Below are 25,889 nucleotides of genomic sequence, written 5' to 3'. Positions count from 1 at the left end.
ATTTTTTACATAGTATATTTCATAGACATGCAATCTATTTGAGGACAGTTATTTTAAACATTGACATTAATCATAACTCAAAAGAAAAAGGTTTAAAATTTGTAAAACACCTTTTGATTTCAGAGATATATGGTTTTAGTTCATTATATAAGTGTATATTACTTTGCTTATCTTTCATATTAGCAAAATACTTGTATTGGGCATAGTATATTATGTAATGATTGATAATAATACCAGCGGCCATTAAGTGCCTACTGTGAGATTGATTCTGTACTCTGTGTTTTATGTACACTCTCTCATTTAATCCTCATGATAACTATGTGATACTTAGGTCCATACTATTTTCCTCATTTTACAGATGAGAAAACTGAAACTTTGGGAGGTTAAGTAACTTACCCACCATTACGAGTAACTGAAAGAATTGGGATTGAAGTTCAAATCCTTCTGTTTTTGTTTCTTTAACATGTCACAATACAAAATACCATTATCTTCCTTGAAATGTTGATTTCAACTGAATAACAACAACTATTACATCTTTCTTTACCTGAGTGATAAACCACATTGTGCTACTTAGTTCACAGCCTGAGGTTGTGTTCTGTGTTCCCACAGGGTTGAATGTAACAACTGTGAGACTGGAGAACAGTGTGGTGCAATTATGCATGGCAATGCTGTCACCTTCTGTGAGCCATATGGTCCAAGAGAATTGGTAAGTATGTGCTATTTATGTACATTATTCCAAATACAGTCTTTACTGAACTTTTTGCCAACAAAAGGTTTTCCTACCCAATTCCAGTTCAGATGAAAATTTGCAGTATTATTTATGAGTCCTATTGCAAATATCTCAAAATTAGGAGCAGTGATTTTATAATTTATTTTCAAATGTAGAAAATAAAGAATACAGTAATAAAATTGGCAGCATCAATGGATCTCATTAAACATGGTGCATCATTGTGATTATATGCTTTTTTAAAAATATGGGTATGACAGGCATGACATATATATATGACACACATACATATATATCATAGCTAAATAATTTGTGTCTTTATAAGCTCTTGTATAAAGCTTTACTTTTACACTTCTTATTTTCTCCTTGCAAGCCAAAAATATTAGATGAGCAATTTTATCACATTATTTTTAAACTTTGTTTCCTAACCACCTAGGAACTTTAATGAATTTTTTTAAAATGAAAGAGCACACTGAATAAACCAGTTTTTTAAAAATTTTGGTTTATGCCAAATTGTTCAGTAGTAGGTTACTTTAATTTAGATGATTAGATTTTGCTTGCCAAGGGTAAGTCCTTGGATCATATGTAAAATGAAACATGAGCATTCTAAATTGAAAGCAATAAAACCACTAGCCATCAGCATGTGGCTAGTGAGCCTTTTGTTGTCACTTGGTACTTCTTTCTGGCACCAAGACTACCTTCATTTCACATTCTTGAAAAAGGATATAAAAGCAATTGTTGTGTTGTACTTCTAGCTCAATTTCTTTGCATCTAATTTTCTTTTTGCAACATCTCTTTTGCTTTACTTTTCTGCTTTTTGACTTGAGTTTCAATGCCTCTCCTTTTTTCTCCCACATCTTCCTTATGATGGAAGTTTTAGTAACAAAGTTGTGTTTTTCACCCCTCCATCACACGTTATGTTTTCAATTCATTCATTTAAAAAGTGGCCAAAAGACTGGCTTCCACAGTGAAAAGGAGGAAAAAACCTTGCTAGGTAATTAAAATAAGATTTAGTTATCAAATTGTGAAAGTCAATTAGTTTTTATAACATGGTTCTTATTTTATGCTGCTTGAATACTCCTTTCATGGCAATAGATAAATTTAATTTATTAAACATACAAGCTTCAGAACATTGATAAATTGAAGAGTTTTTAGTTGAAATTAGAACACAAACAGAGTTAATTGGATGCAAATTAAAATAATAGGTGCTCATAATTCAACTCTTAACAAGATATTATAACATTCCTGCAGACAAATGTGACTCTGTAGTGAAATTCTCCTTGAAAAAATAGATTTGCTAGTACATCTTAAATAATGTTCCATGACTGAATTAATTATCTATAAACCTTAAAACAAAATTAAATTTTTGTCATAGTTAATCAAGCTTAGAATAAATGCCTATTTTAGAATGTTCACCCATTCAGTAATATTTCTGGAAATGCTTGGTAAATTCTTTTTTGTATCTGATTAATAAGAAATAAACATATCTAAGAATATAATACCAGAATTCATATTTCTGTAGCATAGAAACTGAAGTATCTAGTTTATTTGATCCCATGTAATATATTTAATCCTGAAGGTTTCACTGTATCCCAGTTTATTTAGCATTAGAGTTTATACACCCAGTGGGCTAGTTTTGAATTGTGTTATATAATTAGTGTGAGATCAGCCTGTCGACTAAAAAGGAGAATATTCAAAATAATTTTCTTTATCCAAGAAAGGAAAAAACATACACAGATTTCTATTTCGTCATAAGTATTTTCCTAGGATGAATTGTGTTGTAGACTCAAAGGGAATAGAATGAAGATACATTAACAAAGATAAGGATGACATCTACATTTTACACACTGGCAACTTCTAATTTCCAATAATTTTTATACCATATTGGCGTCCCAGGAGCAGAAATATATATTGTACCCAAGTTGTGTTTACAAGAGAAAGATCAATCGAAAGAAAAGTGATGAATTCAGTGGTCAGTAAACATGCTGTTGTCCACTAAAATTCAAATATTTGCACGGCACTTCAAAACTGAATCCAGTTAAAACAGTTGTGTGTGAGAACTGATGAAAGTTATCAGCCCCAAACATCACTTTTTAAAAAAATATCCTTTAAAATTTTTCATAAATCCAATTCTTACTGAAGTTGTGAAACAAAGAACCACCTACCACAGGTAAAGAACCTTAGTAGGTTAATGCTTTATTTTTTAAAATGCCTAAAAGAGCATTTCCATTTTGTGAATTTAGTCAAATGGCTATTTCATTTCAATAAAACTCAGAGCCAGTGAGAGGTGGTACCCGCTTACAGATGGGCACACCACGCATTTCAGTTTCCACTGCTGCTCTGCTGTGCAGCCCTCACATGTTTCACTACTTCAGGGAAGTCTCCATATTTCAGGGGGTGGCACCTAACTTGATTCATTTTGCTAGTCTGAAATGAAGGTAACGAGGAATTCATTTACCCACTCCTTTAAGAGAAAATGTGCTCTCTCAGAGCTTAAAACAAAAGTAGTCATGTTACTCTTCATTTTTTAAAAATAAAATATTTGCTCAATTATTCTCTCATATTTGGAAATGCATTTTAGTTACAAGGAGGAGTTTGGGCTAAAACAGGATTAAACTCAGTGAAAATTTGCAGCGAAGAAGCATAGAATGAACAGCCTCAGCCTGCAGTGAATTATTCAGATTCATTTAGTCAGCATATTAATTTTCTATAATTTTCTGTAATTTGGAGTTGATTTGATAATTTAAGAGCAGTGAGATTTGGTAGGGAAAAAGTTCTCTCTCAGACATTCATAGTCGCTGTAATATTTATCAAAATCTCTTTAAGAGGTCCTTTAGTTTTCAGAATGTCCCATGTAAAGACTTAATAACTTTGCAGACTGAAATCATATATTTGAACTCAAGAATAATAAATATAATACTCAAATGTGAATATAGGTGAATAGGTTTTATAGGCAGTGCTTCATTGTTTTTTTTTCTCTTCATCTTTCCTGTTCTTTCTTGTAGCTGACAGTGTTACTAATAAACTAAATGGGTAAAGGTAAAAGAATGGGAGTCAACAGTCCTTAGCTTCCCTGGTGAAGAAAAAAGTGTGGAATCAATGACTAATCGAAGTCTAGGGTCACCCTCAGCACATGTAATTGGAATTTGGCACTATTTCAAGTGATTTACTGTTTGCTAGCAGAGGTCACGGCTGTGAAACTTGATCACCCAGGTGACAAAAGCATCATTTATTACACCCCCAGCATAAGTGTCAAAGACACTCTGGTCTGTTTAATGCACTAGCAATTAACAATAGCCGTGGTGCTTTTAACTTATATAATACCATAGCATTGTTTCAAAGAACTTATATTCAGGAGTGTTTCATAACTCATCTGGGAATCTACTCAGTTACATAAAATCAGAGGGGGAAAAGAGCATTCATTCAGTTTTGTGAAAAATTTTTAAAATTTCCATGTGCCTCTTTGGACTTTAAGATCAAAATTTCCAAGTGGAACACCCATGAGGATAAGTAGTTGAACTTACTTTAAAAGTTATGAGGGAAAAAAAACAGATTTCTTTTAACCTCGCAGGACATTTGGTTCTGTCTAAAACATCCATGAGACATTTGGTTCATAAGACATTTGGTCCACACCAAAGGGTCCTTGAAGTTTGATCTATCCAAAACATCCATGAGCTTGTTTGGTCCACATCAAATTGCTTTGGACAGGACCAAATATCAAGGACTTTTTGTAGTGGACCAAATGTCTTTTGGGCATTTTGGACAGCACCAAATGTCTGCTAACCTTTTCTAAAGGAATCTTGAAAAGGAGCTAGTATTTTTGTTGTTTAAAGAAAATTCTATTAGTGCATTTTTCCCTAACGACTCTGGTGAGAGGAAGGAAGTAGGAAACAGTTCCGAGCATGGTGGGCCAGCTTTCTCTTAAATATTTTGTGATAATGAGAGATTTCAATAGAGAATTTTACCTGACATCCTGACACTAGTGATTTTTGCTATGGTTAAAATCAATTAGGAGCTGATACGTATACTGATATCTAGACAACTTACAAAATGGGCTGTCTTGCCCTCCCCTCTATTACCTTTTCTGCTTCTTCATGAACTTTAAAGCCACATATTTTAAAACACATGCTCAGTCATGTTTCCAAATTGTGCTGTAGAAATGGGAAGTGCAATTCAACTTTTTGATATTCACATCTCAGCTGAATTCTAGCACTTCAAGAGGCTGGCTCACTGTTTGTCCACGAATTCCCATGGCGATTCATGAACTGGGTATCTCTTGACTCTTCTGCATTGTGGGCTCCATCACATGGGGGCTAACACAGTGCAGGGACAAGTCTAAGGATGTTATTATGACATTTAAGAAGTCTACTGCTTCTGCCATGTTGAAAACACAGTTATACACTTTTTGTTTTATAAGGTGCAGTCATGGGAGGCATCCCATACCTTACCTTATGGGGTCAGAAACCCAACAAAAGAGTCATTGAAAATGAGAACCTTATTTCCCATCTTACTTAAGCTGGTATGGGTCAAAGTCACTACTCCATAGAAAGAATGAATGAATGAACAAAAGAATTAATTAATAAATAAATATTTTTAAAATTTTAATTTATTTAAAATTAAATAAGGTACCATTCCTTTTTTTAAAAGGGGGAAAACTATTTAGGCATGCTTCTTCATGAAACTAAGGGAAAATAATAGAAATGTGTTGGAAGAGTATTTCTAGGCCTATAGTTTGATTACTTTTGGGGGGAGTAACAGTTTTATTGAGAAATAATCCTCATATTCTACAATTCATTCATTTAAAGTATACAGTTCTATATATACAGTTTTATATATAAAAAGTATATATATATACTTTTATATATATATGTATATGTATATATATATACATATACATATATATATATATACATATATACATATACATATATATATATGTATATATATATGTATATATATATACTTTTATATATAAGTATATATACTTATATATAAAAAGTATATATATATACAGTTTTATATATAAAAAGTATACAGTTTTACTTTATTCACAAAATTATGCAACCATTACCACAATCAATTTTATAACATTTTCATCTTCCCCCAAAGATATCCTGCACCTTCTACCTGTTGTAATTCTATTTATTTTTCAAAACGTTCTTACGCTTCTCATTTGCTCTTAATTTTGGTCCCAATTTTTGTTTGGTCACTTTTTATGATATTCTCTTGGGCCCCAGGTCTGTTGATGAGGACAGAGAGGAGGTGGTGGGGTGAGTGGAGGGGACTGTGTTACGTGCCTGGTAAATTATACTAAAAAAGAGTTTTCGATAGGACCCTGAGAAATGTACCAGCAGTGCCTAAGTGAGGATCTCACAGAGAAATACATCTGTGTTCTGACATGTCGATAGAAGTAAGCTAACCGCTGGATAAACGTAACCTGTTTATGGTTCCTTTCTATCCTTTATACTCTCCCTCCTCCTCAATCTTCTGCTCGTTCTCCTCCTCTCTATCTTGTCTTATTTTGTTATATTCCTTTTTCTAGATTACCACAGGCCTTAATACAACAACAGCTTCTGTCCTCCAGTTTTCCATTGGTAAGTTTTTTAGCAGTTAAGCAATTTAACTTGGAAGTGTTTGTTTAATCATAGTGTATTAGCAGGATTATGGTGCCAAATACTTTTAGATTTAGAGGAGAGTAAGTCTTAACACTGCAGTAAATAATTTAAAACATTTTTGAAGTGAAATAAAAAAATTGTAAATGCTACATCCTGTTCTCACTTCTCTCTGGCAGCAAGTGGTATTTAAAAATAATCCAAATAATCTGAAACATCTTAAAGGTATTTACATGTGGATTTTGAATGTATTGGGTTTTTATATTATACAGAATTACCTTACTAGTAATGTTTTCCTCAGATTAAGATTGAAATCTGTTAAATTTCCTGCATTCTTACTGAATGGCAGTGGAAAAGATAATCATTGGTGGTTCAGAAAAACCAATTAAGGCTTCATGCTTGACATAAATAATCTATGTTTAATTCAGACACAGATAATTTTAAAATGACTGTATCTGGCAGTATTTCTTTTAAGTGCCTTTGTATTAGAGCCAAAAATTTCTACCCAAAGCGTTCAGTAAAATCAGGTATCTTTTGATCAAGTGTTTATAGTTTTGCTGTCTATTATATTATTTTCTATTTGAATTTTCAAAGATGTATATTAATAAATAACACAAGTTTCCAAAGGGAATGTTCTAGGTAAAGAAAGATGTTGCCTTCTAGATGGGGGCTAGTTTATTGGTCTTGGTCTCATAACATGGAAACCTCCTGGCCTCTCTCCATGACATGAGGACTGCTAGCAGCCATGCCCCTGAGACAGCATCCTCCACTTTCCACTGTCTTCACCCTCATATCTTTGGGCATCCCCCGTTAGCAAAAGGACTGTTTCCCTCACTAGCCTTCTAGTCCTAACTGCAAATCAGTGCTCTCACAGCCACTGTGGTTGATTGTGCCTAAGAACAATTTTCTTCAAGTCATGTATTGTAGTTGTCACTTTTTCCTCAGGTTGCCTCCTTTCAGCTTCTGTAAGTAAAAATGCGAACCTGCCTGACTACGGTTTGGACTTTTCTTCTAACATTGATAGCATTACCTATAACAATTTACAAACTATTCAGAAGTCCATGTGTGGTCATAAGAAAAGCATTGGCAAAAACAAAATAATGCGTTTTTTGGTAAAGACGATTTTCTTTGATCTCTTAACAAGTGTATCCTAAATTTTGATCTATTAACAAGTGTATCCTAAATTTTCTATAATGAGCGTGTAACACTTCTATAATCAGAAAAAAAGCTCATTTTTAAAAAGTTGTGGTGCTACAAAAACAGATTTTTAAAACTCTAGCATGACGGGCTAGTGTAACTTAGAGGTTCTTAACCAGAACAAATGTGTTTAAATTCATTATGCTATTAATATAAAATATAAGCTAGATTTTTTATTTATCTGTATTCTGAGTATTTATTTGAATATTAATTTCAGATAATATCTTTATGCAATTAAAGAACACAAAAGAATCCTCTTTAAAATATACGCCTCACAATTCTACTATATTTAAATTTTAGTCATGGTAGCAGAGATCCAGCACCAATTAAATTATCCTTCCTTAAAGGAAAAAAAAATTCTATTATTGTAAATAGTAAAGAGTATACTGTGGAGCTGGCATAGATTCATTTCCCCACCTTTCAACAGCACCCTACCATCAACAATAGAGCTGATGAAAGAGGACCAAGAAGGTGTGTTTATCAGAGAATGTAAGATTTGGTGCCTGAGACCCAAAACCCAGAGCAAGCACCATGCCCAGGGGCTTGAGACTAGACCCAAAAATGTGACTTAGCAAGAATCCTTGATTTCCCCACAAGCCAGAGGGCTGCAGCTCAGTGAGCCAGAGAGTTGCTTGTATTATACAAAGCATGGATTTGAATACCAGGTTAGAAGACTGGAAGAGTAACTGAATCAGGGAGTTGCAAAAAGATGGATGGATGGATAGATAGATAGCTATGTCAAGTTTATAACTAACAAATACACTTAGAAATCTTTTTTGAGTGGGAGGTTTAGAATAAAAAGTGAAATTTTAACATGTCATTGTTTGGGAATGAAACAAAATATTTAGTTAAAGAAATTATAATTTACTGCCTAGCGACTTCATTGGGGAATTTGCTTACTGCGTTTTGAGAATAAAAATTCTTGGGAACTAAGAAGTATTAAAGTGGCTGAGAAACAATGTAGTGGCAAACCATGAGCTGTATGGTGTTGTATGGTAAATAGGCATAGCGGGCAGAACTTTCCAGAAATGGTTCTGTGTATCTCATGATGAATGCTTGGAGTAGTATTCTTCTGTTTGTATGTGTGGTGTGAGGACTAGACTGGGGCACATACACAAATTCCAGAAACGTCATAATTGTGTATATTCATCCTGAGTTTTACAAGCCCCACAATAACCAAAGTAGCAATCGCAGCCAAGTAGCCACTGAATTCATATTCTCTTCAAAAATTATATTAAGTGTGTTATTAAAAAAAACACTGTGTATAGACAGTTCAACATTTATATTTATTTGTGTCTTGTGGAACTTTCCAAATCTATTCAAATAGTGTGGTTAAATATGGTCAGATTTAGAGTCACTCCTTAAGGAGTCCTCTGGGATGTTAAATGTTCATTGTATATCATGATGATTCAGATGTAATATAGACCATTTTCTAGGGGATTCTGTCATTATTTATGGCCTCAATGATAAGTATGTTCATAATTATGGCTATATAACCACAATTGAATAAATTATCGCCTTGATATTTTTATTTTGCTCTTATAAACATTTTAATTTCATCACAAGCGTTATCCAAGATAGTCCATATAGAAATGTCTTGAATTACTAAGGAGTGTCTCAAATAAACTCTATCATGCCAATGTTTAGCACCAATGCTATCCCAACTCTTTCTAAATACACACACACACACACACACACACACACACACACATAAATATACAGACTATCTTAAACCAATGAATTTTAAAGTTAAAGCATCCTGAAAACACAGTTCTGCAAGTTGAAATGTACCAGGTTATCAACAGCTAAATCATCTTGAAAGATGTCCTAAAATATTCTTAGAACAACTTTTCATTTTTCCATTCCAGTGAAAGATTTCATATCCATTTCTGTGCTGAGGCATCGATCTGCTACAATCCTCACTTGATTCATTAGATTCAAGTTGTAGAATTTATGGTTGTAAGCTTAGGGGCATTTACCCATTTCCTTTAGATTTCCTCTGGGACAGGAAGAAAAGTTTGAGAAGATGCCCTTGTAAACCACTATTTTACAGATGCCTCCAAACTCTGTTTTCCCAGGCAGGGTCCTCGGTCCAAGGGAACTGCTGGTAGTGCTTTGGATCCATTATGCACCTAACAAAATTTCACTGACTATTTGTTGTCTGGTTAGGCTTTTATGAGCCAACGTTAACTATGGAAAGACAAAAAAGTGAGAAAACAACATTTTCACAGTGTTTAGTGTGTGGTAGAAGCCTCTGGATGCATATGGAGCATGAAACGTCTAGAGAATTGCCAGACTGTTATAAACATAGATGGACGTGTGTACACGTCCCCGTGGTGTTAGGTCCTGCAGAGTAGAGCAATACAGGAAGGCTTCTTAGGAGAATCCCTGAAAGTCAACAGCATGAGTCAGTGGAAAGGACAAAGTTTTTCCAGTTAAGGAGGTAGAGTGACATAAGCAAGGCTTAAAATGGGAACGTGAGTGCTCTCCTAGAGCAGGAGGACCGCCTGGGGTGGCTGTGAGAAATGTCACAACATTTGTGTCCATCTGAAGAGCTAATCTGCATCAGCTGGGAGTTTTAAGAAGGAAATAGAGGTCGGAAAAAGGACCTCTTTCTCTCTTGAGCAATAAAGAAATATAATGAAATTAATTCTTAATGTGTGTGTGATCTTCCTTAAGAAAGATCAGTTGTGTTAAGAATGGATTTGTCCCTTCCTTAATGTAAATCTGCATTGATTCACTCAACAAGAAATTGCCAAGTAATATGCTTGTTCAGTTTAGCCCAGCTCTTTTTTTCAGATTAATAGAATCCATTGGCTAAATGGGGATTGAAAGTAAAGCATTTAAAAACATACATTATGAAGAACGGTTTGCTATAGGAGGTAAATCTGTCTTGTCCATCATGCTATTCTCAGCCCCTAGCCTAGGGACTCAAAATTAGTAGATGCTCATAAATATTTCTTGCCTGAATGACAAGTAACTATTACAGAGACATCTGTAATATTATGTAGCCAAGTGCTAAATTGGTATGATGCAGACATTTCACGCCAAGAAATTTGGGGGAGGTGATCTGAGGATCAATGGAATTGATCTACCCAAAGCGTTCAGTAAAATCAGGTATGGAATGGAAAAGGTGACCCAGAAGGAAACAGAGAATCACCAATAAACTATGCTTTTAGTGAAGCCAGTAGATGAAAATACATATCCATGTGTTTATCAGTTTGCTATTATTGAACTAGCTAGAATCTTTTATTTGTTCATAATTTATAGAGTTAGTATCTTTTTTCTTTGGTTTTACTTATAAATATCCTAAAGATTTTGGGTTTTGTGTGTGTTTTTTATTTATTTATTTTGGCTGCACTGGGTCTTCATTGAGGTACATGGGCTTCTCTAGTTGTGGCGCACGGGCTCTAGAGTGCGCAGGCTCAGTAGTTGTGGTGCACACCCTTAGTTGCGGTATGTGGGATCTTAGTTCCCTGACCAGGAATCGAACCCGGGCCCTCTGCATTGGAAGCGTGGAGTCTTAACCACTGGACCGCTAGGGAAGTCCTGTGTAGTTTTGTTTATTTGGTTTTTTTTCACTGCTTTTTTGTTTGTTTTTAATCACCTCAAGCAGAGGAAAGGCATTATATCATAAATGTTTTATATTTACAGATTAAGATATGAAAATGTTCTTAGGCCTGAATTATTCTCCTTTGTGCTGTACATGCTACCGAGTCTCTGAGATAAATGAGAGCTACTCATTTTGTATTTTGAAAAATAAAAACCAGAAAATTACAAAGTTAGAGGTATTCATTGCTGAATTGGAAGATTGCTTTGTAAAAGAAAAGAGATCTTTCTCAAATAGATGTAATGAATAAATGCCACTTATAAGAGGTATTATATTGCATTTAGCATGAGGGAAGTTTTTCCCTCAAGCCTGATTCACAAACATCTTAATTACTTAGAACTTGATTCAGTAGAGAAACTGTCCCTCAACTCTTGGAACAGCTAATTCAGAAGGAGGAGAAATTGAGCCCTCTTATATCTTGGTAGGAATTGTTGTGAATATCCTGAGATATATTTCTAAATCAGACTCTCCTTTTTTTTTAAGAGTCACTTTCCTTGGTAAGTAAGTAAGACCTTGGGGAATTTATTATGAAGTCATGAAAAACTCTTTTGAAAACACGGGAATCTCTGAGTATGAGGCTAAAAAAATCTCTGGTGACTTGAGCTCAAAACATACATAAATAAAAACAGAAGTTTGAAAATTTTAATGGTAAAATTAGCTTAACACATGTGCTTTTTTAAGGTTAAATACATGTTTTATTTGAGTTTAAGATTCTTGGATATAAAAGATATTAAAATAAGATTTGTTTATTACTTGATTTTTAGATCTTCAGGAATCTATATTAACACAAAAATTGAAATATTTATATATGGAACACTTCTGGGTTATCTATTTAATAATTAAAGTTTGGAACTGATTTTAATTCAGGTTATCCTTCTTCTTCATCCTGCAGTTGACCTTTTTAGGGAATGTATATTTAAAAGACCACTTTATATGAACTTTATATATTTTTCAAATCCACCTCACCCCAAGTTCTTAAGTCCTATCTTACGTAATAAAGGGGAATATTCTGAAATATTGTAAGATGCTACTAAGTATAAGGTTCTGGCAAAGACTGTTGAGATTAATTATGTCTTTGCATTATTGAAACTGATAACTAAAGAGTTGTCTTTACGTGAATTAAAATACAGTTTGAAAGATACTGTACCCTTTCTCTTTTGAAATATTTATTTCATTGTCACTCATCTTGATGAGGCTTAAAAATAAATATTAATAATTCATTCATAACTATGTTTCACTAATATTTATTGAAGGCTGTTCTAGTAGAAGGGATAAAACAGTGAACAATAGGATGAGAAGCAATTGATCATTGATATAGATTAAATGGTGTTTCCTCCATGAAAACTCATCTCATTGCCACATCCTCCTATATCTGAACCCCTACTTCCTCTGTATTTACTTTGTGATGCCTACTTCACTCTGCATTGATTTATATACTCTGGCCATTTATGCACATCCACTTTCACCCTTTATAGCTTAAATGTTCCGTGAGGACTAAGGAGGATCCCTCTTTGTATTTAGGCAGAATTTTACTCACGACTAGAACTAAATAAATATGAACTGAATTGAATTCTATTCTTAGGTTAGGAAAGAGATTTAGTGAGGTTCCACGTTGGTGCTCAATACTAGACCCTTCTTGACTGCTGAGGCAAGGGGGCGTGCTGAATGAAATCCATGGGCAATATTAAAACCTGGTCTGAGCCAGCAGTTTTCACTTTCTTATCAATCAAGGACTCTTGATCAAGGATTCTTTTATCACAGATCTTTAGGATGTGAATACATCCACTGTAGGGAAAGCAAAATCTAAGAAACTGCCCAGCCTTCCAGAAGTTTATTATCAAATAGGTGGAGGTGGGGGAGGGGAAGTCCATGTGGGAGAAGAAACGGAGGGGTGCAGACCACAGAGGAGGGTGAGAGGGAAGCCTGTTGGAAAGTCCAGGAAAGAGGGAGATCCAAAGGCAGGACTTTATCATTCGGGAGGGAGACTGACAAGAGCAGGTGTGGTACTGCCCCAGAGACTCAGCATCACAAGGAAGGTTAGAGCGATGGCTCCCTTCAGGGAGATAAGGCAGTGGCCATTCTAAGACCTTGAGACCAAGGTCAAAGCCCGAACTGCAACAAGGGTGGTAATGCTGAGTCTCCAGATTGCTGGGGGTGGAGAGGGATGTTATTTAGCACCTGCTGCCAAAGGTGGGGATCAATCCTCCTAGAAAATGAGCCAGGCCTGAGCACCAGGGCTTGGTTTATGGCCTCCACCCCAGGGAAGGAGGGCTGCTCAGCAGGGAATCTGGCAAAGCCTGACACATTTTGCATTTGTCTTCCTTGTGTTTTTCTCAACATAAGATCTGATGAAACCTCTATGTTGTGGACTTGGGAGGGAACTTGCAAAGGGCTGGGCACCTGAAATTGGTTGGAAATGGCATGGCGTTCCATAAACCAGGAGGGAATTGGTCCCTTTCTCTCTTATAGGAGTGGCAGGAAAAAGGAAAAAATACAAATATTTTGGAAGTGAGGGAATGGGGAATAGGAATGAAAGGGAGAAAGGTACAAAGGGGAGGAGGACAGCTGTTCATTTTATATCCTGTGGTCATTGTCCGTCTGCCATAAACCGAAAGAAGTCACCTAATGAGGTTTGGGAATTTCAGCCAAGGAAGTGACTGAGGAGCAAAATATTAAGTACAATAAATCACATACTGTCACATTTATTCAGAAGGAAAGGCTTGCAGATCTAATAGCCTGTTTACTAATAAAGTCAGTCAAAACAAAAATTATTACTAGTAGCCTCATTTTAAAAATAAATATAAAGCATAAGGGGAAGAAGAGTTGCTTTTAAAACCTGGCTCTTTTTCTATATTTTATGAGAGAGGTTTTTTGAGTTTCATTCAAGGTAGCGTGTTTTTAGCCTGTGTATAGCATAAATATAGAATATTTGTTAGGATTTCTTTTACTGTTACTTTATTTGACCTCTCTTAATCCTTAATATCAGTTTTTAGTAGATGCTTAAAATGGAAATTTTACTTTCATATAATGGTCCTTTTTGCAACACTATCCTTGAAATATGTTTCTTCATTTAAAAATATGCTTAATTCCCCCCAAAGGTATTTTTTTGGTGGGCAAAACAGATTTATAGACATAAATTCTGGATTTTCATATTCAAATAATTGCTTAATTGATCTTTTGGGGCAGCCGAAGATTTTGGACATGTTGATTTCTCTAAACCGACAATTTCTATTAATAAAATAATGATTTATCTCAACTTCGGTCATCATATTTTACCAAAATTGAATTCACTTGCTCTTGACAGATCCAAGAGTAATTTGAGAATTTCCTCTTGTGTGGAATGGAACTATTCTTAATTAAAGTAATATCTGTGGGCTCCTTTCAGTCACAATTCCCATCCCTGTCATTTGGGACTGAGAAGCCCCAGGATGCGTCCCGCCTGGGCTGCCACAAAGCATTATCCGATACAGTAACCATTTTTTCCTTCCCTGCCTCTTACCCACAAATCAGACTGCTTCCCCTTTGGCTACAGTCTCTGAACTTCATCAAGGCATGAGCTGCTGTCTCTGTGCAGGCCCAGGCCAGGCGAATTGAGCCTGTATTTTATGAGAGCCTGAAGCAGTGCTGCATGGCAGGATGTGTGGGCAGGGTTAGATGTGGGGACAGCAGCTACTAGAATGCCTCAGAGGAGCCAGGGAGACTGGTGCTCAGCCAAGAACAGTATCCAAGTACTCTGTGGATACCTGAGGTCCATGAAGGTAATAAGTAACCAAAACAACTGGCTTCAAAGGACAAACCAGGCAAGAAGCTAACTCACTGCTGAAGGACAAACTTGCTTACAGTTTTTACAAAATGTATAAGCTAATGAAACAGATTTATACAGATGTGCCACATTGCAAAATAGTATGAACAGGTACATAAAAGTTTAGGTTCTTCTACTAGGAGAGGAATAAAACAAACATGAAAACTAAGAAATATATAAAACTGGTTATCCTGGAAATTACAGCATTATCTGCTTAAAACCGGCAGTCACAATTTAGGTCCCGTGCATTAGGTAGTACTTCTTCTAGACTAGCCGTATTACAAAGATTTTGCTCTACTTATGGTAGGTTGTTTTGATGCCATGGGCTGAGAGAGCTAACGCCCTTAGGATTTTTCTGGAAGACTTGGTAATGAAGGAAATAAAAACCTAAGTATAGTATAATCATTGTTCTACATCATTGTTGTTACTGGAAAATAAACATGCCCAGCTGCCTCCAGTGAAATATTTGAGCAGAAGTTTGTGCAACTATCAAAATATTGATCATCTGTATAATAATGGTCCATGACTTGCTTGTGGCAGAATTACTTAGAAGAAGAATTGCCCGGTGGCAAATAAGCTTTTACTGTGTTTCTCAGTGCTTGTGGATACAATGAGCCTTTTCTCCGTAGTGAGTAGTACTGTCCTTAAAAATCTCTCTGGGGGAAAAAAATACAGATAATTGCCAGAACTGCTTATTATACCAATATCTTCATGTTGCTCATCACATTTTTCACTATATAGAATGAGGCAAGTCCCTTTGTTGAATGCCTTAGCCTACAGTAACATGTAACATCCCCTGGGAGTGACAGTGTCTGGCTTTTAAAAGCTTCTCTAAAAGTTCCCCATTCATCTCTTTCTCTCTTTCCATTCACTACAACCTCTAGTTAATGGCCCTGTCCTCCATTTATCTACCTTGAAAAGATGAAAGGATGGGTTGAATCTGCTAAGATTTGCTCCAGTCCTAGCAGGGAGTTCTAAGTAGCCTGATTACATCGATTTCATCACTTTATGATCTTTCTATATCAAATGCTGTTGTTTCCATGCAGCTCTGGGCACCCTGCTTGTCTCTGAGGTCTGCGTTTTGAGGAATGGCAGCAGCAGCGCTTGGGTTGTAAGAATCCTCAGCAGGGCTCTGTCCAGACACTCCTCGAGCCTTCAGTATTTATGGGTCCCGCTCCACTATCTAGAGGCATGATTTCTGGCAGTGCTTTTCCCCATCTATAAATTCTGCGAGATCACTTCTCTCCTTCTGTGGCCCTGTGCCACATTTAAAAAGGCAGCTTGTTTTTCAGGCAGAGCTTTGAGGAAAGAGCCTGCTCCCGGCAACCACTACCGAACCCCCAAGAGGCAGTAGCTCCTTCTATTGTTTCTGTTCTGATTTACTTTGAAAAGTCTGGGGCTTTGTGAAGAAGGGCATAACCAAATAAGAATAAAACTACCCTGGGCTTGGGAGACTAAAACCAATTGATTTATCCTTTTACTATAAAAGTAAAAAGAAATAAAGAAATAGAGAGGGCTACTGGAGACACAGGCTCACAATTCCTAATCTGTAATTCCATATTACAATACAAAAACTCTCGGAAAAACCACAAACCTTTTTTTTTAATAGTTATGCGATGGCAAAGCCTCCCATGACCTGAATTCATTTGGCAGCCAGACCTGACTTGAAATGATTTAAGGCTATTTATAATCTTTATTTATACTACTTATGTGAATCTTCATGTATTTCACTGTAGAAATATTAATATGTTTCATTGTAGGGTATTGCCTCAGACCTTGCTGGGGATGTTGCATAACATATGGTATATTTACCATGTTACCTTTCTGAAATCTGTAAATTAAGTAAATAAGTAAGTAATTTGGATCCTGAAGTTTATCTTACCTTAAGGGATTATGGACTTGTATGACTGTTATTTTGAGAAAGGGAGTAACTCTTGAATTCTTAATAGGATAAATGACTAATATATCTATTTTTTAAGTAGTCTTGATTTTATACTAAATCAAGCTATTTTTTAAGTTGTTTATTTTTATGGCAACCACCCAAGAGAGATGAGAAGAAAGGAAGAAGTTTATTTGTGAATTTGGGGAATTTGCTGTCTCTAGGAAGTTCCCTAGCGTCTCCTCCAGACATGTACATTATGGTTAATGGGCTACTGCACAATGAACAGGTTTTCAGTGTGCTTAATATGGGCTTCATTGATTAGCACATAATTGGTACTTGTTCACGTGCTTGTGTATTCTTGGCATTATAAACCCTAACAGCCCTTTAAGAGCCTCTCGGCCAGCACTGCACAGAAACACTCCACTTAGTAAATCCTGGAAGGTACAGGTTCTCACTGGCTTTTGTTGAGCTCCTGAGGTTCACTCAGGTGGTCTCCAACACAGTCCAAAAATGAATGGCATGTTTCTTATGTAAGCAGACAATTACTTACAAGTCATTTCATCCATCCTAATCTAGTTGTAATGTGATAGTTTCCTTTTAAGAATATTTTAATTGAGCCAGATCTGCCTGAAGTAATAGAGAAGGAAAATAGTTTCAAGAATCATATCTTCTCGTTCTCTTTTTATTGTTGTCCTGCATTGCAATACATTTGTCACTGGAATGTGCTGTGTTAAGCAAAGTGGAAAGTGAACCATGTAATCTAGACCTTGGTGCTCCCGTGTGAGTTAAGACATTGGTGAAATGTGCAGGAACACGCTTCAGGGCATGCTCTGTACAGGGGTGGGTCTAGGTTTTTTGGGTCCATGTTTGAACCTTACACAATTTGGGTGAGGGCTAGGTTGTCTTTAAGGAAAAGAATACAAAATTACACATTCAAAATTAGGTACAAATGTGAATATTTATTTAGAATGAGAAAAGAAATCACAACAAATTACAAATCTTTAGAAGTTGACAATACCACAAGCATCACAAAATCCAAAAATATAACATAACGTCTTTGTTAACTACCTGAAATACTCTTTTCTTACAACTTTTGGGTGGATATTCTTAAACTGCCTGTGCATATGACAATTCTATAATATTTTTATTTAGCGACTAGAAAAATAATTCTGCCTCTAGCTTGGTGGATCAGAGGTTTTTTTTTTCGTTTATTTAACATCTTACCTTCACAATTCCTTACTGATATATCATGTACGTCTTTAGGATCATTAGCAAATTGTAAAAATCTCTGTCTTAATTTCTTTCATGTATGAACTACAAGACTGCAGGGCATTTTGACTTCTCTTGCACAGTGACCAATCTTAGCAACTCTGAATTGATGTCACTCACTGAACAGTTTATTACCACTGTTCTTGAGTCATGATGATGTAGGTACTTCATCACAGTAGGTGGTAGGCATGTTCCTAGAAGCTCTTTCTATGCTGAGGATGACTGCACTATGGAATAGAAGTGACCTGCATAACTATGTAACTGTATCACACACACATAACATATCTCCAACTCAACTTCCCCTTAAATGGATCCCAAAGGCTGCCATGGCCACTCCAACACCACCTGGCATGAGGGTAACATGGTAAGGCAGTAGTCAAGAAAGGAGGCAGCAGTCTCAATTGGTTGCAAATGTTATAAAACATGGTCATGTGAACACATTGCTAGAGTTCCTCCCAGGGCCTTGGAAGGTGCTCATCCAAGTGCAGAGCCCTGAAGCTTAAGCTCCATGAGCTTCATGGTAAATCCACTTCTGTCTGCCCTGTCCACTGTCTACACTAACATGTTAGAATTGAGCATTATATTTATAGATGTTATACTGATAAAGATGTGTTTGCATTCTTATAATAAACTTATTGTCATTTTCACACTTCTTTCATGGGAAAGCCTCAACTTCCCTTCCAAATACCAATCACATCCTATCACCTTCCCTTTATTTAATATTCTATTACTTTTGCCTATCTCAGTAGTCATACGTAGGAATCATGGAGATTTCCATACACTGCTCCACCTAGTATTCTGATTCCCTGTAAATAATAGTCATTAATGCAAAATAAGAAAAAAATTTTTTCAATGTAGATATTTTAAGCCATGTATTTTTTCATTGAGAATATTTCCATGTCTCTGTGACTCATTTTTGTTGATAAACAACTTTTGTTGTTGATATAAATGGGGAAGGGAAAAGAACACTGGATTGGGAGTCGGGCCATATCGTCCTTTCTCTGCCAACTGGCCTTGTCGTGTAACTTTGGGGAAGTGGTGGAGCCTGTGTGAACCCCTGACAACTTGTTTGTAAAGTGAGAGTGTACATCTTCATGATCTCTTAAATGTCTTCCCACTGTAGTCCTAAATCCTAGAACTGGGTGACAAGAGTGAACTATGAGTTAACCAGGAATACATTTTGTCTGAAAATATGGTTATGATGTTGTCTGTTTTAGTTCGGGGGGCCCCACAAGAAATACCACAGTAGTTGCCTTTGATACATTTATTCATCTAATTGTAGCTAATTTATACTTGTAGCCTGTTTTGCCATCAGAGAAAGATATTAAGTAGAGGAACAGAAAAGCAGCATCAGCCAAACCATGCAGTGTTGTTACCCTAACAATTCTCAGCATCGGAGAACAAATGTGCTGCCCCTCTAGCTTTACCAGAAGAGTGACAGTCTCTGTGCTGGTGGACAGAGGCTATAAATCACCTCCATCTCCTTATCCTGCTGAAAAGAAATGCTACAAAAGAGCCAGTAACAACAACAATAATAATAATGGTATCATTGCATTTCCAAAAGACTTTCTTCCTAGAGTTTAAAGTGCTTCCTAAATTGCATTCATTCATTCATTCGTTCGTTCATTCAACAACTATTCACTGAGCTCCTATTCTGTGTGAAGTAGCTCTCAAGGCACTGGGGAGACAGGATTCACAAAACAAAATCTTTGCCCTGATAGGGCTGACATGCTGATGAATATCAAACAAATGAATGTCAGGGAATAATGAATGCAATGAAGAAAATTAATCAGGGGTCATCAAATGAGGAGTAGCATTTTGTTGGAGGCAGCCAGGGGGCAGCCACTGAGGATGTAACCATTGATCAAAGGCTTGAATTGTGTCAGAGAGGTAGCCCAGCAGAGGGAACGGCCAACATAAGAGGCATGTGGACTGCTAACGGATCACCACACAGCTTATGTAAATGTCAGTTCTAAATGATATTTTACTTCTTAAGTGGGAAAGGCTATTCAAAGTGTATACATTTCCTAGTTTTTCCTGAATGACAGCCAAAGTCAAGGGAAGTGGGACTGAATCACGAGAAAATAACTAGCCTTCTGAGTACCTCAGAAATAAGAAATATTTTTAATAATTGGTTCACTCATTGATTGATTGATTGACTGTTAGACTGATCATCTTGGCCTGACTCCCTATAAAAAAAGTGGAAAGTTACTTATCTATTGTTTTCTAAATTATACTAGGGATGATACTATTTAAATAGAACCCGGGGGGGTAAAAGTTGATACCAATTTTAGTTGCAATTTTAAATTGAATAAGTGGTTCAAAGATCAAACCGAGATTACAAAAAAATATTTCTTAGAATCATAGTGATGAGTCTCTCTAACAGTGAAAGGAAGCAACCTTTTAGAAATAAGCTTTACCATTCTTCTTATTTCTTTATTTTTAAATAAGAAATACTAGGCACTGTTTTACATTTGTAAATAGTAATTGTTTCCTTATAGTAGGATGGTTATTTCAGAAACAGATTTACAAGATATTATGGAATGCGTTATTTAGGATACAAATGTGGATTATAGTGTTATCTTAAATTTAATCCTGATTGTAATATTATATCAGGTTAATGCTTTCCACACAATTAAAATTTTCTGAGTTGGGAGGTGTTAGGATTTACTTCTTTGGAATACAACTATTCTTTAAAATCTATTTTAAATGCCTTTCTATAGATTTTTAAAGCAAATGACAAAGAAATGTTCTTTACAATACCTTTTGTGTTTGTTCTGAGTACCCAGATAGGAGGTTATCACACTGATGTGGGTGAGAGATGGCCTCAGGAGGTGGTGGTGAAAGTAAAATAAAGGCATAGATTCAATAAATTTGCAGGTGGAGGGTGTGCAGATTTGGGTGACTGGCTACAGGGGCAGGGAAAGGAGGGGAATCGTCAGGGAACCTGCAGAGAAAGTGATGCCCGAGTAAACCTGATATTGAGGCTAGAGGTGGTTCAGTCCTTTAGGTTTTACCCAAAAAGGACCATCTGGCTCAAGTCAGGAGCCTGAGTAGAAGCAGAAGCACAAAAGCCTGTCCCAACATGTTCTGACCATGTGAAAATGAAGCACTGTTTGTCTGTTTTTTTTAAAGTGTGCTTTATGCACCAGAAGGAGTATAGTGAAGTAGTTGAAGGCATGGGTTCTGGTCTACCCAATTCTGAATCCCATTTGGGTCTAGAGTAAATCGCTTAACCTCTCTTTGCCTCCGTGCCCTTACCTATAAAGTGGACATGCACAGAGTAGTACCTCTCTGCTCATAGAAACCTTAATTGCTCTCTTGAGTTACTAGAATTTTTTTTTCTTTGTGGATACTACTAAAACTTAGATCAGATTTTCTGTTTTCTTTGGATGCTAGGAACTGCAAAATCAAATTTCCACTCTAGCAATTGTAAAGACCTTATAAAGTATATTTCATTATACTGATCCCAAAGGGTCTTCTTTTTCTTATCAAGTAGACAACTTTCTTCCCCTCTAACACATTTACAGTGATGCTAACAAACAGGTAGATTACTCACTTGGGTCTCAGTTTTCATCTCCAGGTTGAACTTACAGCGTTTCAATTAAAGAGCTGGAAAATAGCCCCAAACCAAAGAATCAATGGGGGGAAAAATGTGCCATAAGTTCTTTGTTAAGCAGTAATTCAACTTAATATTTAGCCCATAAACAAATAATTGCTCCTTTTTCTGGGGTAAATGAATTTATGAAATGAAACAAAAATACTGAATCATACCTGAAATCTTTTTTTTTTTTTAAAGGAATTTTGCCTTTTTTTAAAATTTTTATTTATTTATTTATGGCTGTGTTGGGTCTTCGTTTCTGTGCGAGGGCTTTCTCTAGTTGCGGCAACTGGGGGCCACTCCTCATTGCAGTGCACGGGCCTCTCACTATCACGGCCTCTAGTTATGGAGCACAAGCTCCAGACGCGCAGGCTCAGTAGTTGTGGCTTACGGGCCTAGTTGCTCCACTGTATGTGGGATCTTCCCAGACCAGGGCTCGAACCCGTGTCCCCTGCATTGGCGGGCAGACTCTCAACCACTGTGCCACCAGGGAAGCCCCTGAAATCTCTTAACGTGGACCAAGATTTGTTTTCTAGGCACTTTTAATGCGTTAACGCCTTAATCTTCACAACAGTTCTGTGAAGTGATTGCTATTATTATTCACATTTAACAAATGTAGAAACTAGACACAGGAAAGATAAGCGACTTGTCCAAGGTCATACAGCTAAAAAGTGTCAGAGCCCAGATTGCAAACCTGGCAGCCTGCCCCCACCATTCACTCTGCTAAGCCCTACACATACTTTCTCTCTGGAAGATAACTTATATCAGAGGGAATTTTACTCTAAAAACTGAAGTTTAAAAAATTATATAGAATTATCAGTAATACTAACAAGCATTGAATTTATTATCATATAGAATTCCTTTAGATGAGAAAGATTAAATAAGATCTATTTAAGGCTATGTGATGATAAGGTTATATGACGATAAGATGTACCTATCATCAAAGATTTTATAACATTACAATTTAGAGTAATATTTTTCTATAAGGTTACAATTTTATTAGGTTTCTTCCTAGACATAAAAGTGGGTTTTCTCCCTTAGAACAGTGTGTTAATCTAGTTAAATATTCAAACAGACACAAAATAAATCAACTTGAAAGGACTAGATAATGTCTTACTATTAAGAAGACATTACATTCGGGCTTCCCTGGTGGCGCAGTGGTTGAGAGTCCGCCTGCTGATTCAGGGGACACGGGTTCGTGTCCCGGTCCGGGAAGATCCCACATGCCGCGCAGCGGCTAGGCCCGTGAGCCATGGCCGCTGAGCCTGCGCATCCGGAGCCTGTGCTCCGCAACGGGAGAGGCCACAACAGTGAAAGGCTCGCGTACCGCAAAAAAAGAAGACATTACATTCGAGAAACTTTCTTTTTTTTTTTTAATGCAGTAGAAAATGATTCCTGATGGAGAGGTCAGAACATGTGCCTTGGGGATGGTATTCTATGTGGCTTTTGAGTACTTTGTATGACTTTGCAAATTGCTTATTTTTAATTATGCTGGGCCATTATGACTTTACTAATAAGTAAAATAATTCATCTGGCTATCATTATTCCTCACATTACTTTATCTGGCTGATAAAAATGTACCATAATTACTCATGTAATCTGTCTCTGATATTTTTATTCTAAAAGCAGACTGGATTCTGTAACCATCTAAGTCATCTAAGGGCAGTTTCTAATTAACATGGGGGAATTATTGCCCTGTTGACTATATAACAGTACCAAAGTTAATCTGTGGTAAGGATACATACAGCCCAGATATTCTACAGCACGGCTCTCAGATGCCTTTTCACTTTGACCCAACTCAGGCAAATCGAAAGTCCTTAAGTCCCATCGATCTACGGTTATAGTTCCCCTTTCTAGTATAAATATAACACAGCAAAAACAAAGAAATGGAGAAATTACAGCAAACTTATTTATGATCCAGCCAGAGTTTATTGAGCTTCTGTTGTGCACCACGCACTATTCTGGGTACCAAGGACACAAGTAGTAAACAAGACAGACACGTTCCTCCTTCAGTGGAGCTTGCATTCTAACAGGAGATGAACAATGATCAAGTGAACAAGTAAATAAACAGGTAAATTTAGACAGTGGTAAGTACTATGAATAACTTAAAATGGAGTGATAAGATGGAGGATGATTGGACCCTGGGGGATGGAGGTGTTTACATTGAATGCGCAGGGAAGGCTTCTTTGAGGAGGTGATGTTTGCACAGAACCCCAAGAGAGAAGATGGACCCAGCCAAGGGGTGGTCTGTGGGGAAAGATATGAATGGAATGAGGGGAGAATAGAGTATGAGGAAATTGACATAATCAGTGTAGTTGTAGGCAGAGAGAAGGGGCATGGAAGCCCTGAGATGGAGTGTTCAGGGAGGAGAAAGAAAGTCCACAGTGTCTGGAACACAGTAAACGAGAAGAGTGGTACAAGGGAAGCTCTGCGTCACGGAGGGAGCTCAACCTTTTATTCCTAGTGGGCTGAGAAGCCTTGAGAGGATGTTAAGCCACGAATGAATGACGTGATCGCTAAAACAATTTAAAAGATTCCTCTGTTTTTGAAAGACCTCTTACTGCTGTGTGGATAATGGATTATAGGAGGATAAAAAAGGGAGTAAGAAAACCACCAAGACATGACCCTGACTTGACTAAGGTGGTAGCAGTAGAGAGGAATAGAAGCTGAACAATATTTTGGAGTCAGAACTCCCAGGCTGATGGGTTGGAAGTGGGCAATGAAGCAAAGGGAGGAACCAAAGATGACACCTAGTGCTTTGTTTGAGCATCTGGGGTGGTGTCATTTGAAATGAAAAGGGTATCCTAGATATTTGGGGGGTGGAAAACCAATAATTCTAATTTTGACTTAAAGAGTCTGAGTTGTCCATTAGAGATGGTGAGTAGCAGTTGGATCTATAAGTGTGGATCTCATGGAAAATATAATTCTGGGTATTATCTGTTATAGATATTATTTAAAGCTTCCAAGTAAAAGGAGGCAATGTAGATAAGAGAAGAGAAAGCTACCAAAACAATTTGAGATCAAGAAGGAAAAGGGCAACGAAAGAGACTGAGAGGCGGCAGTCAGTGAAGCAGGAGAAAAATCAAGAAGGTGGTAGAAGAAAGTATCCAAGAAAAAAGGAGGGATGCACTGTGACAAATCCTGCTGAGAAGTCAAGTAACCTGAATATGGGGAAATGATCTGTTGATTTGGCAACACGGACGCCCCAGACACCTAACCAAGAGCAGTTTCGGGGTGGAAGGGAAAGGGAATCGGAGGATGTGACAAAGTGGAGGCAATCACTGGACAGCCCTTCTGAGAAGTCTTGCTATAAAGGGAAACAAAAATACGATTGGAAGGAACAGAAGTTAGGGGTATGACATCAAAAAAAACTTTTTTAAGATGGGAGATGCTTTGTATGTTTCTATGATGTTCGTATGACAGTAGGAATGATCCAGGAAACTCATTGGCAGAAATTGGTGATACAAGAGAAAGAGGGGAAATCTTAAAGAACAAGAGAAGATGGGATCTAGACCACATGAGAAGGTTCACCATTGGTAAGAACAGAAACACTTCATCCAGTAGAACAGGAGGAAGGCAGAAAACACTGGTGCAGTGGTTGAAAAGATGAGGGCATTACTGTCTGGGTCTCTGTTTTTCTTAACTATACATGGTGCATTGTTAACCTAATAAAAAGGAACTTAGACATAGGATTGTATGTTAAAATTCCAAAAATTTAAAAAATAACCCAGTATTTTTATACATAATTTGATAATGCAGAGCAAGTTATTAAAATAGCATAAATTCATAGGCACAAATTCAATAGCACAGATTCAGGACATCATCAATGAAAGGTGGTTTTTGTTGCAAGATAGTTTCAAGGCATTATGTAGATATCTCCTTTCGCAGAAGAGTAGAGATGGCTTGTAGTTATATTGCAGTGCATATATGTCTTAAGCCATAGGACAAACTGTAAGACAATAATAGGCCAGAAATGCTGCTGAAAAAAGTATCCATTGTTATGTACTGTGGGGTTGACTAAATAATCAATAATAATGTAAATGACAGTTACAGTAAATTCATGTAGGTTTATCTTTATCATTTATCAATTTATTTGTCAATTTAAAATCAAGAATTGACAACCAAGACCAACTGGAAACAACATTCATGAGGTACCTTTAACACAAAATATCCTGTTCTCCCCCAAACT

The 25,889-nt window shown here is 36.6% G+C and overlaps 2 protein-coding genes across 2 annotated transcripts in view; both read left to right on the top strand.

Annotated features, from left to right (window-relative positions):
- The window catches only part of RELN (reelin), a 509,830-nt gene that overhangs the window by 251,536 nt on the left and 232,405 nt on the right, over positions 1–25,889 (top strand). Inside the window, exons 7-8 of the mRNA XM_004263378.2 lie at positions 610–706; positions 6,270–6,321. Of these exons, the coding sequence (XP_004263426.2) occupies positions 610–706; positions 6,270–6,321 (149 nt within the window). The remainder of the gene's footprint in view (positions 1–609; positions 707–6,269; positions 6,322–25,889) is intronic.
- The window catches only part of LOC117203713 (uncharacterized), a 1,186,790-nt gene that overhangs the window by 1,153,252 nt on the left and 7,649 nt on the right, over positions 1–25,889 (top strand). The gene's annotated exons all lie outside the window — the stretch shown is intronic.

Source organism: Orcinus orca, chromosome 9 (genome assembly GCF_937001465.1).
Source record: "Orcinus orca chromosome 9, mOrcOrc1.1, whole genome shotgun sequence".
Classification (NCBI taxonomy): Eukaryota; Metazoa; Chordata; class Mammalia; order Artiodactyla; family Delphinidae; genus Orcinus; species Orcinus orca.
Note: the sequence above shows the minus strand (reverse complement) of the source record. Positions and strands in the feature narration are given on the sequence as shown.